We start from the raw sequence: 16,808 nt of genomic DNA, 5'->3' as shown, positions 1-16,808 counted from the left end.
TCGGTGGCGGGAGCCTCATAGAATTATATAATAAATAATGTTGCAAATATGTTTTTCCCTTGTTTTTAAGGAAAAATAATGAAAATTGTTTGAAAATTTTGATTTTAACTATAATGACAAAATAAAGGGTAAAATAAATAGTATCATGATTGACTTTTTAATGTAAAAATGTGATTTTTCGTTAAAATGAACAGTACCGAAAACTTTTCGTTAAAATTCTCTTATTTTTAATTATGTTTACAATAATGTTATATGACACTTCAAGTTTTCTATAGGCAAGTTGGACCCAGTTCTATTATGAATTTCTTTTATCATGATTTGTGTGACATGATCCAGATAAAAAAAATCTTCCATGATTATACATGCTACTTATTGATACAATCATACAACACTAATTTCCAATTAAAGCATTCATGCATGGAGCATGCCTGCATGTGAAGTGCTAATATATGATACCAGAAAAATGTTTATATATATATATATATATATATATATATATATGTATAAATTAATACCATTTGCGAGCTGCTTTGCATCATCTACAAGATCTTATTATAGGAATAGTTGCTATGTAAAGTAATTATTCTGTTCAAGAAAGTTACACATGACAATTTATAATTAGAAATGTTTAATTTCTTAATTATCATTTAAAAGTCATCTCTAATAAAAATTTCATTCAAATAAAAGATTATTTAGTCATCTACACATTATAAATGAATGGTTATCAATTATCATCAATATGTTACTTTGTTCTTACACCGTCAATTTGCTTTACACATTTAGAAGCATGAACGATATTCAATTCAACTGATTTTTTAAGTCATTGATCTTTAAATGAAAACTAATAAATTAAACGATTGTAAAATTTATAGAACAAATATATGTTAGTAAGATATGTCTTTCCCACATAGGGATATACAGGTTATATGAACACCAGGACAACAAAAAACAAAGAGCTTGTGTATGCACTGTTTCAGTGGAATGTCGCATGGGTGTTGCCGGCCCTTAGTAACAAAAAATATTATTTTCATATATGTATAAATGAGGGTGATGAAAAATCAGACGAGTTAAACTACTTATAAGACTTGATCATCATACAACAAAAATAGTTATATTCCACTCACCGCAATTAGCAAGAACCGAAAGCATGTAATGCTTTTACCTTTTTTTTTTTTTGTAGGTTTCTCATAAAACACAAAAATAGTTATATTCCACTCACTGCAATTAGCAAGAACCAAAAGCATGTAATGCTTTTACCTTCTTTTTTTTTTTTTCCTCAAAAACACACACACATATATCATATATTTATGAGAACTTTAACGAAAAGCTACTGGTACTGTTCACTTTAACGAAAAATCATATTTTTACATTAAAAAGTCAATCATGGTACTATTTACTTTACCCTTTATTTTGTTTTTATCGTTAAAACTCAAAGTTTTCAACATTTTTCATTAATTTTCCTTATATTTATATATACAACTGCACAAATTGCAAGTCCAAAATGATAAGAACGAATCTCACTGTCATATATGGGCATAAAAATCCCCCCCCCCCCTAGTTATGTCGTAAAAAACCATAAAACAAAGGGTCTGTATATTCTAATAATATAACACTGTGGTCATCTTCGTAATCATGTACATTATATGTATATTTAATTTAAGGATAATGTTTGTGTCCCTCATGGGGATTTACTTGTTTCCTCACTTATAATGAATCTTTACTATCTGAATATTATAATTTGGACAATTCATTCTCTTTATCATCATCTAAAGATCATATTTGTAAAAAAAATTCAATTTGGAGATCATTTAATCATTCATACGTGTTAAACAGATCAATGATTTTAGTAACAAGTAGCATCCTCATAATGCAACGTTTATTTGTTTTATGCATATAAATGGCTAAAAGATTTCCAAATTGAATAATTTTCTACAAAATGATATTTAGATGATGATAAAGAAAATAAACGGTTTCAATTATAATGTTCAAACGGTAAAAATTCATTAAACGTAAGAGCAGAGGACATTTTGCGATTAGACACTATTTACACATCCTTGGATTTATACAAGTTCAATCATATATGTGAAACTAACTTCTTTTTTTGTCAGACAAATCAGCTTTCATATTTAGCATCACTAATTAGTGTTTTGTTTAGTTAAATAAATCAACTTTTTTTGTTTTGTTTTTCTTTCCTTTCTATCCCTCATAATCTGAAAAAAATACAGTTGAAATAGATAAAGGGCATGCAAGAATGCCATTTGTGAGAAAAACGATCCCGATTATGGCCACCCCACCCCATACAGTTTAGAAGACTTTTATGCCGTTGAATGCTTGGCATAGATTATATGTATTAATATTAATATGCTGATGCAAGAGAGATGGTTCTTATATATAGTTAACAATATGATTTGACTTTCATTTATAACACATTAATTAATCTATGTTAACACTTAACGAATAACAGTCAAGACTCAAGAGCAAGTGGATTACAAAAAAAAAAAAAAAAAAAAAAAACTGAGGACCAAGTGGAAGTAGCCATTACCAAAGGGTTTAATGACTTGAAATTTTCCAATATCTAGGAGATGATTGTTTTCACTCTATTTTTAGTTTCTTGCACAATCCCTTTTATTTTTAACATCATATTCAATAAACCAAATGAAAATAACGTTGGAAACTAAACACAAATGTGTAAGAGGTTAAAAAAAAGAGTGTGTATACTGTATAACATTCTCTTGTCTTATGTCATGAAAAATAATGATATATAAGAGAATCATATGAATATATTGTTTTACAGATAAGTGGGGTTATTACGGCCAGAGGCGGACAAGGAACCACCTATTCAAACCGGAGATAAGTGGGGTTATTACCAAGGAAGAAAATATCGGTAATATCGGAAATATCGGTAATCCGAAAACACGGAAATATCGATGGAAATATCGGGATAATATCGATATCGATAAAAATTACATGGAAACCACGGAAATTGTAAGAAAAACTTGGAAATTTTTATTGAAACTTTGCAGGATGTTTATTTAGTCAATTATCTATTAGTTTATCACAAAAAATTGGAAGAAAATGCATTACATGATGGATTTAACTGATTTAAGTTGATTATACAGCGAGCTGGCAAACACTGTGAGTGAATAAAATATATAGTAATTAATGAAAAAAAATTAAACACACCATAATCATTTATATATAATGATTTACTACAACTTTCAAGTAAAACTCATATTTTAGTTTTTCAATCTACCCTAATTCTGACATACTGCCGCACCCATCAAATCTCTACTACCTTTCTTCCTTCTTCACGTGGGATGTATTACCTTCCTCATTTTCTATTATTTCTTTCCTTTCCACACACACACACACACGCACAAACACACCCCACTCCCTCATTTTCTATTATTTCTTTCCTTTCCACACACACGCACAGACACACACTTCTACACACACACACACGCACAGACACACTTCAAAGTGCAAATCCACACCAGGGACCAAGCCATTTCCTTCTCTCTCACTTCGACTCTCTCTCTCTCTTCTCTGCACTGTCTCTCTCTCTTTCTCTCAAAATCCTCTTACCTCTCTCCCTCTCTTGCCGTGACCACACACACACAGCAACAGCACCATCTGCTCGACTCGAGCAGCTCGAGGACGACACCACCATCATCACACATCATCAGTCTTCTCTCTCCAGCCTCTGCGAGAATGGCGGATGACACCGTGACCTCCACCGTGGCGCACACTCCGGCGAGCACCATCACCACCTGTGAGAGGCGCAGATCTTGGCAGCTGCGACGACGGAGCTCGGCTGCCGTTCCGACGACGGAGAGAGAGAGCGATATTATCGATATCATTGATAATATCGCGATATTATCACGATAATCAATTGGAATACTCTGAAAATATCGCTGTTGGAAAAAAACGATATTATCGGCGATATTTCGCCGATAATATCGATATTTAATTCCTTGGTTATTACGACCAAAGGCGGACAAGGAACCACCAATTCAAACCGGATAAAGCAAACTAATTCAAGAGGTTGGTTCAGTTTTTACACTAAGGGCTTGTTTGTAAATGCTTCTAAAATAACTGAAAGTGTTTTTGGAAAAATTAATTTTGGGTCCCAAAAACACTTTAAGTGCTTTTTAGACGAAGCACTAGATACATGCTTCTCGCAAGAAATGCTTAAAGTGCTTTTTGAAGATCTACTTGGATTTTTATTAAGAATTGATTTTAAAAATATATTTATCTAAAATATTTTCAGTTATTTTAAAAATGCTTCCAAACGAGCTCTAAAAGAGAGTACTCTTGGACTAAATTGAAGCAAACCACAATTGGTTTGATTTGGTATGTTTCTTTATTTGGAAGCCGCCTATGTTAGTCTTACCTTACGAGTTTGATTCAAGCTTGAGCCGAGCTTGGGTACCATTGCAACTTAGCTCAACTTGTATACACCCCAAAGGCAAAAGGAACAAATGAAATATTATTTTACCCATTAGAATCCAAAATTTTAAGAATTGTTTGTTTTTCTCTTGAAATTGCTTGGTACTAACTTATAAATTAAATAGGATGGTGCTATTCACATACCAATTTTACTTCTTACACATTTGTTTCAATTTTCAACTGTCGGATCAAATGAACTGAAGAAGATCAATAGATAAAAATTAACAAAGATGTGCCGAAAGTAAAAGGAAATGTGTGAATACCACTCCCTATTAAATAACACGAATGGATAATTTTAAGTACCAATGACATGGTTTGGTATAAATTACTTGATATCGGAGGCAAGTGGGGTGGAATATAGGATATCTTTGCATATGTCCGATATTAGGTATTTCATTATAAAACAACTCGATAGTAACTTGTTACACGTGTAGCTACTCAGTTATATATATTCACGAAATCTTCAACGTAAAGACTCAAATCTTGTATTTGAGTTTAAATATAAGAAAAAAAATCACATTTGGGTTTTGTCACGGGTACAAATCTCGTCTCCACAACATTTTTTTTGGCAAAAAAAAAAAACCAAAGTGTGATTCAACTTTAAGTTTTAATATGAGATTTGAGTACAAGGTGGAGCTCATTCAATTAAATTTTTTTTTTGAGTTTTGGGTTCAATCATCTCCAATATAAATACCTATATTTTGAAAACTCAAAATTTGAGTTTTGAATATAGTATTTTCTCCTTCAATGCAAAGACTAAAATCCTAAAACTCAAAACTTAGGAATATGGGAATATTAAGTCGTTGCATTGAAGGAGAAAATTGGCAATTCATCCGCTTTTGAATGATATTCGCACCAAATCGCATAAGCATTATTGTTTTCGGCCACTATGGTAAAGCGCTTGATATAGATTATACTAGTGGTAAAGCCTCATCCCTTAACCTATGATCAAACTTTTGTACTCTTGCCCTCCTCTTGGCTCAAAAACTTAAACTTAATTATTAAAAAAACACTATAATAGAGTAGTAGTTGTAGTTGAAATCTAATTTGGAAAGCAAAACAGAAATAAAGAAGAACATAGTGCAATCTAATTAGGTAAACATGCATGTAAGTACCTAACGGGGAAAAAACAAAGATAAGAGTAGATTAAATACGCAAAGTTTATTATGATGATGTGATTGTGATTTAACACCAAGTTTCTCGATTTAGTTGGAAAGCTTTTTCGTCGCATTTAGGAATTTTAAGTGCACACACCTTGCCTTGTAAGTGGGTTTAGGTCTTTCATGATGGCATTTCAATTGATAGTAGTGGTGGGGTTTGAATCTCCATATAGAGAATGAAGATGTTTTTACCCTTTTTTATGAAAAATCTCGACGCTACAAAGAAAGCTTTACTATGTTTAATTCTAAATATTCCTTTACTCGTAGTAACATTGTTGAGTTCAAAATTAGCTAATGCTATACTGATATTTACATCATTTCCTGGTATCCCCTGAGGCCCCCTCCGAATTTCGTTAGCCCTCTTTTCACAGTTGGAGCTAAGGATTCGAAGCAAGGGAGGGCCCGAAAATGAAATATAAAGCATAGATATTCTCGTAGTTACACTTTCATAGAATGCTAGAAGGTCTTTTTGGCTAGTTTTCTTTACTTTGAATTTGGAGGAAATCATCAAAATACTCGGACAGAAAATCAGCAAGCCAAATAAATCACTGACCTCTCCAAAATTCTGATAGTACGGCAATTCCTGCAGCTGACGAGCAACCGGAAATGAATGTTGAAAAGTTGTTAGTCTTATAGGGCCAAAGAAGAGAAAAAGAGTTGATCATTAGACCTCGTCCGCTATGGATGGGTTTATTTTAGTCAGTGCTTGCTCAAAGTGTGTTCCTCAGATCACAACAAATCGTATAAACTATGGTTGAAAAAGATTTATGAGAAAAGAAATACTACTAAACTATGCACATTAATACTTCGAAATTAGACAGACATCCTCCTTTAATGGAGGTTGTCCTGCATTAACTTATAGTCCTGCATGGATTAATATTATGTATGTAACTCATAATCCTCTCCTGTTTTACAAATTTCTTTCATTGTCTTTCATTACTTATCATGACACATGACATTATATTATTGACACGGCTAGTCGCATAAGTTGCAACAGGAGTAAGGAAAGAAGAAGTGGGTATTCTCGTCAGGCATGGAGAGGTCCTTACCTCATCCTAGGCCCTAGGACACCGGACTAACTGCTTTGCATTGGTCTTAAATTCCTAGTCACAATATGGTGTCTGACTTTCAGTCTGAGGTAACCCTGTAAACAGACCGGATTACCCTACCATCATGGGACCTAGCTTTGTTAGCGATGCTACAAGGAAGCCATCAAAACAACTTCATTTTGTCCTAATCCTCCATTTATCCACTCCCCTTGGACGAAAAATAACTTCACCGTCGCGTTTTATGCCAATAATACAATATTCATAAACAGCAAAAATAGCTGTAAACGAAACTTTTGTGGTTTGGGGTTCTGGCATTCGTATTAACAACTAACGATTTTAGGCTCGTTCGGAAGTGCTTTTAAAATGATTGAAAACATTTTTGGTAAAAGTACTTTTGGGTTTCAAGAGCACTTGAAGTGCATTTAGGAGAAGCACTAGTTAAGTGCTTCTTACAATAAGCAATTCAAGTGTCTTTCCAGAATTCCCTTGCATTTTATTAAGCCTTGGTTCCAAAAACACTTTCATCAAAAGGGCTTTCAATCACTTTAAAAATACACTTCTAAACACACCCTTTACAATTATCTTTACAGCTCCTTAATGTTCTAGTTTATGCTCCGACCTATTATCTGAATAGACAAAGAAGGACGCACAGTCTAACGAGGCTATTGCGAAGTATTCACTTGTTACTTTAAATCGAATTTTGGCAATGGTAGAAGTGCCATGGGAGTCTGGTTCCAGTGAAGTTGACGAAACGGAACTTCATGTATATGTTTTTCGGATTCCCAAATCCATGTAAACGTTTTTATGGCTTTTCAAAAGATTTATTAGGGATTTATCAAGCGAAAGAGGACACACCATTTATGGATGGCTTGGGAGTGAGGTGCTTAAAAAAAAAGCACCAATGAAAAAAAGCTGTGCGGATTTTAGGTGTTTGGTAAACTGAAAAAAGGCTTATTTTGGAAGCTGCTGTAAGAATAAGCTGAAATCAAAGGAAAAAGCTGAAGCTGTTATTTGCAGCTTTGGAAAACTAGCTTTTTTTCAAAGCATACAGAGCTATAGTGCTCCTTTAATGAAAAGATTCACTATCAGACTTTTTTTTTTTTCAAAAGCACTCTTACGAAAAAGTTTACCAAACACTCTGTTGATTTTTTTCACAACTGCTTATTCTCACAGCACAGCGGCTTATTCTCACAGCAATTTTTTTTCAAAGCATAGTACTACCAAACCAGCCCTTATTCGTGCAGGTATAAGTTGATGTTATAAATCTGCTCTTGTGAGTCCTTGTCAACACTGATCCACTGAAATATCAACCACACTATTCAAAATCTTCACGGTCATGAAAAAATCTTGGCCCTTCCCCCAACAAATGCTTTTGAACCCAATTTCTACAGTTCAACAAGTTCAGCAAAACTAGACTTCAAGTGACCAACATAACTCAATTTTGCCAATACCGAAACCAACTCTTCACTCGTCCTCCTCCGATGTGGAACGCGTTCCGCTACTGCTACTGTTACGTTTTGGTGACACACCCCGACCATTTGGTATTGGAGACAAGGAAATGAGTCCTGCACTCGTGAGGATAATCTGGTGAAATTATATGACAATGCTGTCTATAAATTTTATAGGAGACCTGGGTTAGGAAAAACCGAAAACGAAAAATTCCCTACCTTCAAGTATGTAAGGAAATTGATGTAGTACAGAGTTGGCAGCAGATTTAGATAGTTTAGAGTACGTGAAAACACAGAAAACTTAACAAAACAAAAATAAAAGACAATTGGACTCCAGGGGCGGTGCACACTAAACTATCGACGTTGATGTCCTCATCAGAAACTCATATTATGCAGAAAAGTATCAATATGCACATTCATCCCAGCCAAGGAGTGGTGCACGCTAATTATGTGATTTTCGCGTGCTCAAGCCTGAACTGTGAGGGCAATTTCATCAAACTTGCCTCACAAAGGTGAGGTTAACAATGACATATCTGCATGTTTTAACCTCAGACAACAAGGCCTGCATGACATGGTTTTGAAATTTTCAGTAGTGTGCTAGTCATGTTTATTTATTTATTTCATCTGGACTGTAATATGCTCAAATATATGCAACTTATCTGTAGAATGCATCTAAATCTATTAACAGCCGTTAATCGTCCTACTAATCAATGTCACCTTAGTCCACTAAACATGTATAAACTCACAGAATTATGACCTAGATTACATATGCAAAAACAAACCTTGATCATGGAATGACAAATTTTCATAAGCTGAATATAAATTAATATGGAACAATGTACCATTTTCGGGTCCATTCAACTCTTTTCGTCTATTTATTTGGCTTAGTGAGTTTCAATTCAAGATAATTTTCCGCATTAAGGTGCATGAGATTGACTATCTACACATGATATCTAAATCTCAATTATGTCATCGATTATGACTATAAAAGACTTGCAACACCAGAGTAAAGAAATAGTTACGCAAACATGATTTTACCATATGCAGTTCAACAATACACCACTTTTCAACAGAAAAAACACTATACAACATATATTCTTGCAGAACCAATCCGCACTTATGTACAAGAATGGACTTCAAATATTATATATGCTTCGATATATGATCAGGATTAGTAATGTCAACATTGTTATCAGTATATTATCTGCTGTCGATAACTCAAAATTACATTCTATCAAAAGCCAATACTAAAAGCATAAAACTACAGCAGTAGCTAGAAAAACGACACTAAATTATTTCGACAGGGTACTGTTTTGTCAAAATCTTATATTCCATTAAAGACAACCACCTATTCCTATCCCATATTTACAAACTTTATGTAATGATTTATGAACAGAGTATTTTTCTCTGCCTTCAAATTCACTTCCTTACTAATCACAGTTAATCCTCAATAATACCACATAGCAGCAATAACTTAAACCACATACCATAGTAGAAAACAGCACCATAATATCGAATTGCTTCATCAAATCTGGCATGCACAGAAAAGCCCCAATATCAATCAGTGCCATCCCACGAGGTGGTCCGGCAGAATCTCAGAGACTGTTGCCAAGAACCTCCAAGGCAGATGTGACCACCACACTGTCAACATAATACATACATAATACATAAAAAGCATACAAGAGTAGCTTAACGTTTATTTCTGCATTCAAATGTGATATGAGAACACTGTTTCAACAGACAAAAATAGTATTTGAAGAGAACCGGCTCAAGTGAACGAATAATTTGCAAAACTCAATAACGAGTGGGAAAAAAAAATACTTTCAAACTGATATAATCATGAGAATTTACTGATTCTAGCAAAAGATTAACAACATTATTCCAGTGGAAAAAGTTATGACATCAATTTGCGAATTACAGTTCAGCATAAATTTTAGATGAGCACAATCCCTATCAAAACAACTCACTTCTTCAGTTCCAGTATTAAGCAAAGATGTCTCAGCCATGAAAACGCCATTACACAGTGAATAAGCTGGGCCCTCAGTTGAAAACTCTGGTAAATTCCTAACTTCTCAGTGAGTAAAAATAGTATCATTACGCCTTGGTGGTCTATCAGGAACTGAACCTGGCTTGAACTTTGAGGCCTCATGTTTCGCCAGTTCAGGAGGAACATGACTATTACTCTGAATAAGCATCTGCTTGAGATCATAAAATACATCCGTGTCATGCATAGTCAAGAATGTTGTGGCCACACCAGTCTTCCCTGCACGGCCAGTACGCCCAATACGATGAGTGTACTGTTCGATATTCCCAGGCATATCGTAATTAATAACATAGGCCACATCAGGTATGTCAATCCCACGACCTGCAACATCGGTTGCAACTAGAACATTGTATTTCTTGGTCCGAAAACCTTCAAGGCTAATTTCTCTCTGCTCCTGTGACTTCCCTCCATGCAAAGTGGTAACACGATATCCATTCTTATCCAAACTCTTAGCAACATAGTCAGCATTCTTCTTGGTGTTAACGAACACAATAGCAGTCTTATCACCAAGTTCGTCAAGCAATCTCTTTAATCTCTCAAGTTTCTCAGATTCCTTGCTCATGATCACATTCTGAGTGATCAAATCAGTTGTCTTTCCAGCCGTGCCAATGGTGACCACAACAGGATTCCTCAAGTACTTCCTAGCAAGCCGCTCCACAGCAGGTGGCATGGTGGCACTGAACATATAAGTGGTTCTGTATATCTTCTTCTCATCAAGTTCTTCGTCCTCATTCTCAGGTTTGAAATTGCTGGAGGGCATTGCATCTAAAACTCCCACAACCTGTGGCTCGAACCCCATATCAATCATCCTATCAGCCTCATCAAGCACAACATAATTGCACTGGTTAAGAACTGCATAACGCCTCTCCAAGCAATCAATCAAACGCCCTGGAGTGGCAATTACAACTGCACATCCTTGCCTAATTCTAAACCCTTGATCCTCGATGGACTGCCCACCAACAATGGAAACCACTTTGATACCCAAGAATTGCGCAAACTTGTTAGTCTCATCCTCAATCTGCTGTGCAAGCTCACGAGTAGGCGCCATAACAACAGCATAAGGCCCTTCTGCCGCATTCTCCTCACTAATGGGAGGCAACCTCGAAATATAAGTCAACATAGGAAGAACAAAGGCAGCAGTCTTACCAGAACCAGTCTCAGCAATGCCAATAACATCGCGCTGTTGCATGCCAAGTGGAATCGCCGCCATCTGAATCGGAGAAGGCTTTTTGTACCCAGCCTTCTCCACAGTCTTAAGCAACTCCTCACTCAATTTACTCTCTGCCCAACTCCTCATTGGCCTCGGAATCCTTGACCCCTTATACGAAATGTTAAAATCCTCTCGAAAAATCCTCCAGTCCCTCTCAGTTATCTCTTCAAGCTTCTTATCAGTCCAATGGCGATCGACCCTCATGTCGAAAGTGTCATACATTTCCGCAGCCTCCTCCTTAAGCCTCTGAGCAGCGGCCTCCTCAGGCCTCTCCTCGACGCCGTCCTTCTTCCGAATCTCCTCCCGCAGCTCCCTCTCGTACTTCACAGCAAGCTTCTTCTGCTCCCTTCGGTCCATCCCGGCCCGAAACCCTCGCCCAAACAGAAGCTGGGCCTCGTGAGGGTTTTGATACAGAGCATTCATATCCCGAGAAGTGTCCTCTGTGTTCTCCCAATCGAAAGAAAATCGGAACTTCTCGCTGGGTTTGATCACTCGCTTCTTGGGCTTCTTGGATCCAAGATACTGCTCTTTAATGGCTTCCAGCTCTTTGTCCCGCTCGCGCTCGGCCAATTTGTCTAAGCGGGCACGCTCTCTAGCCTTGGCCTCCTCTTCGCGCTCCCTATCTCGGTCGCGGTCGCGGTTCCGCCGCTCCGAATCTCGCTCCCGGTCACGGGAGTATCGATCCCTGTCTCGGTCTCGGTCCCTATGATCTCGGTCTCTGTCTCTATCTCGATCTCTGTCTCGGTCAGAACTAGTGGTGGTTGCGGGCGGTGCGTTGTCGGAGGAAGGGCGCGAGTGGGAGAGACTCGAGAGAAGATGGTGTTGGTGGCGTTTCTGGTCTTCGGATTGTTCTTGGCGGCGTTGGAGGGCTAATTGCTCCCGTTGGGCTTTGGTTAAGAAAACGGGTTTCTTGGGCGGCAGCGAGGAGGAGGCGGTGGCGGAGGAGGCGGCGATGGGAACGGCCTCAGCTGAGCGTTTCATTGTGTGAAAAATTGGAAGGGACTCGAGGGAAAGGAAGGGATTGCAGAGGGTTAAGGCCCCGTTTGTTTGCCTTCACTAAGTTTCATTGGACTAGACTGGACTAAGTGGACTAGACTGGACTAACTCTTAGTCCAGTCCAGTGTTTGGTATCACGCGGACTCACGTTAATGAGATTAAGTGGGATTCGCACGGACTAAAGCCTTCACTGTAGGTTCTTAGCGAGAGTCCTCGACAACCATGGGACTAGCTAAGACCTGCTTTGTTCCTCCGCTTCGCTCGTCTGCATCACTTCGCAGACTCTTTCTGCTTCGCTTTGGATCATCGACCCAACACGCCAACTCCCCCAACGGGTCTCAAATCGCCAGACTCCCGCTCGGAGAAGAGTCTAGGTCGGTCGGATCTGGAGCCTGGGAAGATGACAGTGGTTTGATCAGAACAGTTCCCTCCGAGCATCGCCATCTCACCGCTGATCACAAAAAGGGTCTCCTAGAAATCAAATGGCCACGCATCTCCGTCCCTCATCATCTCCACCCAAATTTCAAGTTTCCCCTCCTCTGTTCTTTCTATTGTACATCGTTCCCAATCAGCAAAAGGGAACCAGAATTAGATATTCCTGTCTCGGAGGCCGCGTGGCTGGTGTTTTTCTGTAAAAAGGGAGAGAAATGGTAGGTGTTGAGGAAGACGACAAGTAATTGGATAGATAGATGCAGATTATCAAAGTTTAGTTCCATTGAAAAATGGAAAAAGACATCAATATTGAATCTAAAATATGTTAGTCCGAGATCTAGTCCGGGACTGCACCAAACACTTAACTATTTTTATCCTGGTTAGTCCAAGCCAAGCCAGTCCAGCTTAGTCCTTGAAGTTAGTCCAGTCCGAGTTAGTCCAATGCAACAAACGCACCCTAAGGGTTTGAAGGAGGGGAAAACTGAGAAATTTGGAAAAATAGCCCAAATTAGGATTTATGTTGAAATTCTAACCAAAGTTCATATGCTTCTCCATTTTTAAGTAGGACTTAGCTCGATTTGAATTTGAAGTACATTATTGTTATAAGGTTTAATTCACTCGTCCATTCTATTAGTATAGATAATATCATTTGTTAAATAAAAATTAATTACAATTTTTTTTTTGAATAAGTGATATTATCTACACTAAGACCAAGGAAGAAAATATCGGTAATATCGGAAATATCGGTAGTTCGAAAACACGAAAATATCGATGGAAATATCGGGATAATATCGATATCGATAAAAATTACATGGAAACCACGGAAATTGTAAGAAAAACTTGGAAATTTTTATTGAAACTTTGCAGAATGTTTATTTAGTCAATTATCTATTAGTTTATCACAAAAAATTGGAAGGAAATGCATTACATGATGGATTTAACTGATTTAAGTTGATTATACAACGAGCTGGCAAACACTGTGAGTGAAGAAAATATGTAGTAATTAATGAAAAAAAAATTAAACACACCATAATCATTTATATATAATGATTTACTACAACTTTCGAGTAAAACTCATATTTTAGTTTTTAAATCTACCCTAATTCTGACATACTGCCGCACCCATCATTTCTCTACTACCTTTCTTCCTTCTTCACGTGGGATGTACATTTCTTTCCTTTCCACACACACACACACACGCACAGACACACCCCACTCCCTTATTTTCTATTATTTCTTTCATTTCCACACACATATTTTCTATTATTTCTTTCCTTTCCACACACATACACACGCACAGACACACCCCACTCCCTCATTTTCTATTATTTATTTCCTTTCCACACACATACACACGCACAGACACACCCCACTCCCTCATTTTCTATTATTTATTTCTTTCCTTTCCTTTCCTCCACACACAGACACACCCCACTCCCTCATCTCTCGATCCATCTCTCAGATCCTCCTCGTCCGCGTCTCCCTCTGCTCCTCCCTTGCCTTCCTCCTCGTCGAGCCCGTCACCATGTCCCGTGACCTCTACCTCTCCTCCATCGTCCCCATCGGCGTGATCCTCCTCATCCGCGTCTCCCTCTGCTCCTCCCTCGCCTTCCTCCTCGTCGAGCCCGTCAATATGTCCCACGACCTCTACCTCTCCTCCGTCGTCCCCATCGGCGCGATCCTCCTCGTCCGCGTCTCCCTCTGCTCCTCCCTCGCCTTCCTCCTCGTCGAGCCGTCGCCGTCTACTCCATCGGCGTCGCCTTCAAGCAATGTCGCGATAATATCGCTAATATCGCGATATTATCGCTAATATCGCTAATATCGCGATATTATCGCTAATATCGCGATATTATCAATATTATTTCGATATTTTGACGAAAACCTATTGGATATGTGTAGAAATATCGGACTTCCAAAAAAACGATAATATCGGCGAAATATCACCGATATTATCGATTTTTTATACCATGACTAAGACCAACTCCAATGGTGGGCTAAAAGCCAAATTACCCCTCAAACCCACTCCAACCCAAGGGGAAAATTTAGGCTAAATGCTAAATGCTAAACTAAGGCCAGATTCTCCTCGAAATTTAGCCCAGAAATCGGAATTTAAATTTTTCAATATTTATCGGAATTTAATTTTTTTTAGATTAAAATGTTCATAAAATTAATTTACGATAGTCTACATATTTATTTAAAAAAATAATAATTTAACAAAAAAATAGTCTATGTTCATTCTTTAATAATCCCGGGCTAAAATTTTAGGTTAAAATGGTTGGAGCAAAAAAGTTGTTTCTGGGCTAAAAACTAAATTTTCCGGCCTAAAATATTTGGCTTTTAGCCAACCATTGGAGATGGTCTAAGGGGTTGTGATGGGCTAAATCTCACAATGGGCTAACAACAATGTGGTTCAAATTTGTCTTTGGCGAACCTAAGACCTCTCACTTACAAGTGAAAAGGAATACTAGTAGACCGTAGTACTAAGTGGCAATTACAAAATTATCTCTCTATTGTATAGTCTTTCTCCACTGATGTTTTCTATTGATCAGATGAGAATCCTCACATCCTAACCATTCATCGTACATCATGCGGCCAGTTTTTATTAGGTACTATTCATGTTTTATTTTTAAATAAAAAAGTCAAATGATTTCTGACAGCACGATATACAATGTATGACTAAGATGTGAGGATCCATAGGATCCCCACAATTTGGATTCGAATGGGATCCAAATCCGTTTCCTCTTCTCACACAACTATTTTCATTTTTTTCTCTAAACATAACGCCTCCCAGCAACCAAAGCATCACAACAATAAAAAATGTAATTCACCCACACAACGTTTTGTTTTGCATATAAACAAGGCATAAACTAGCTATATTATTAAAAATGAGATTTTCTCAAAAGTGAGACTCTCCGCCACTTTATATTTTTGGCATAATGTTTTATAATGTTGACACGAAAATTGGGCCAAAAACATGAGATGACAAATAATTTGGTAAATGAAGACATTGTTGGTGGTGAGGGGTTCAGAGCCGTCAGCGAGGACCACGTTCTTGATATTATAAGGTGTGAGGAAGACTCCTAAAGGTAGGTCCTTGCGTAATGCGTACACTCGCATACCTTTATGATTAGGTTGCTTAACCCCAACGATGTCGTGGACACCTTCTCAAATAGTAGTGTCTTTTACATAGTCGATTAAGGACCTAACAACAAGACAATTGTGTTGCCTTAAGTCAAAGGACTACTTTGTATTATCCCAATTGGTGAGTTCTCATATGACATGAGTATGAGAATTTGTGGTTGACGTGTTCAGTTTACTCACTCTTTATTGAGCATCTAGATACTTACTTTCGTGTCTTTCACACCAATGACTTGAGACTAGACACTCTCCAGGGATAAGACATAGTATGTATTGATCTATTTGGATTGTCAATCCTATGATTATAAGCATTGAAGATATGTGTATGAAAGAGAAAAGTTTCCTGAATGGATTACACTTTATTACATATTCCTTGGACTTATCTTTTAAGCGTATGACATTTAATGAGACGACTTTAAACAATAATATTTGCCCTTAGATTAAAGTAAATTGGTTTAATATGTGAAATGTCCTTAAAATATCATCTCATGACAGACATTTCCAACATGTGGATACGCGAAGTACAATGAGCAAGAGCAACAATGGCTAATCCTCGAAAATTGGGATTGCCGTGCAATATTCAAGGCCACAAAATGTGAATTGTGAGTTTCTGTTGATGGTGGCCCCCACCGCACTTTTATCCAAGTGTGGAACCAAATTTGCACACCATCATTAACGGTGGAGATGCATAAATCCAAGTACATGTAAAGGAACAAATAGTGGTAAGCAAGCCAAAGATTGGGAGGTAGAGTGTACCGATCAATGGCTCTCTGATGGTCAAGTTAGTAAGCAAAATAAGACTTAAGAAGTGGGCAAGAGAATAAGTATGCGAGAATCGAGTTACCAGATATGAACCCTAGAATGGTTTATTTATACCATCCA

At 37.3% G+C, this 16,808-nt stretch overlaps 1 protein-coding gene across 1 annotated transcript; it reads right to left on the bottom strand.

The window, feature by feature from the left end:
- Positions 1 to 7,936: 7,936 nt before the first annotated feature.
- LOC103402142 (DEAD-box ATP-dependent RNA helicase 21-like) lies at positions 7,937 to 12,470 on the bottom strand. Its single transcript, XM_008340880.4, has 3 exons — positions 10,074 to 12,470; positions 9,594 to 9,747; positions 7,937 to 8,223 (listed from the first exon to the last, which is right to left on the bottom strand). The coding sequence occupies exon 1, from the start codon at positions 12,339 to 12,341 to the stop codon at positions 10,179 to 10,181; it is 2,163 nt and encodes a 720-aa protein (XP_008339102.1). The 5' UTR covers positions 12,342 to 12,470; the 3' UTR covers positions 7,937 to 8,223; positions 9,594 to 9,747; positions 10,074 to 10,178.
- Positions 12,471 to 16,808: the final 4,338 nt, after the last annotated feature.

The sequence above is a fragment of the Malus domestica genome, chromosome 05 (genome assembly GCF_042453785.1).
Source record: "Malus domestica chromosome 05, GDT2T_hap1".
NCBI lineage: Eukaryota > Viridiplantae > Streptophyta > Magnoliopsida > Rosales > Rosaceae > Malus > Malus domestica.
Note: the sequence above shows the minus strand (reverse complement) of the source record. Positions and strands in the feature narration are given on the sequence as shown.

Coding starts and splice junctions, on each gene's coding strand:
- LOC103402142 (XM_008340880.4), bottom strand. CDS start 12,341: ATGAAACGCTCAGCTGAGGCCGTTCCCATCGCCGCCTCCTCCGCCACC.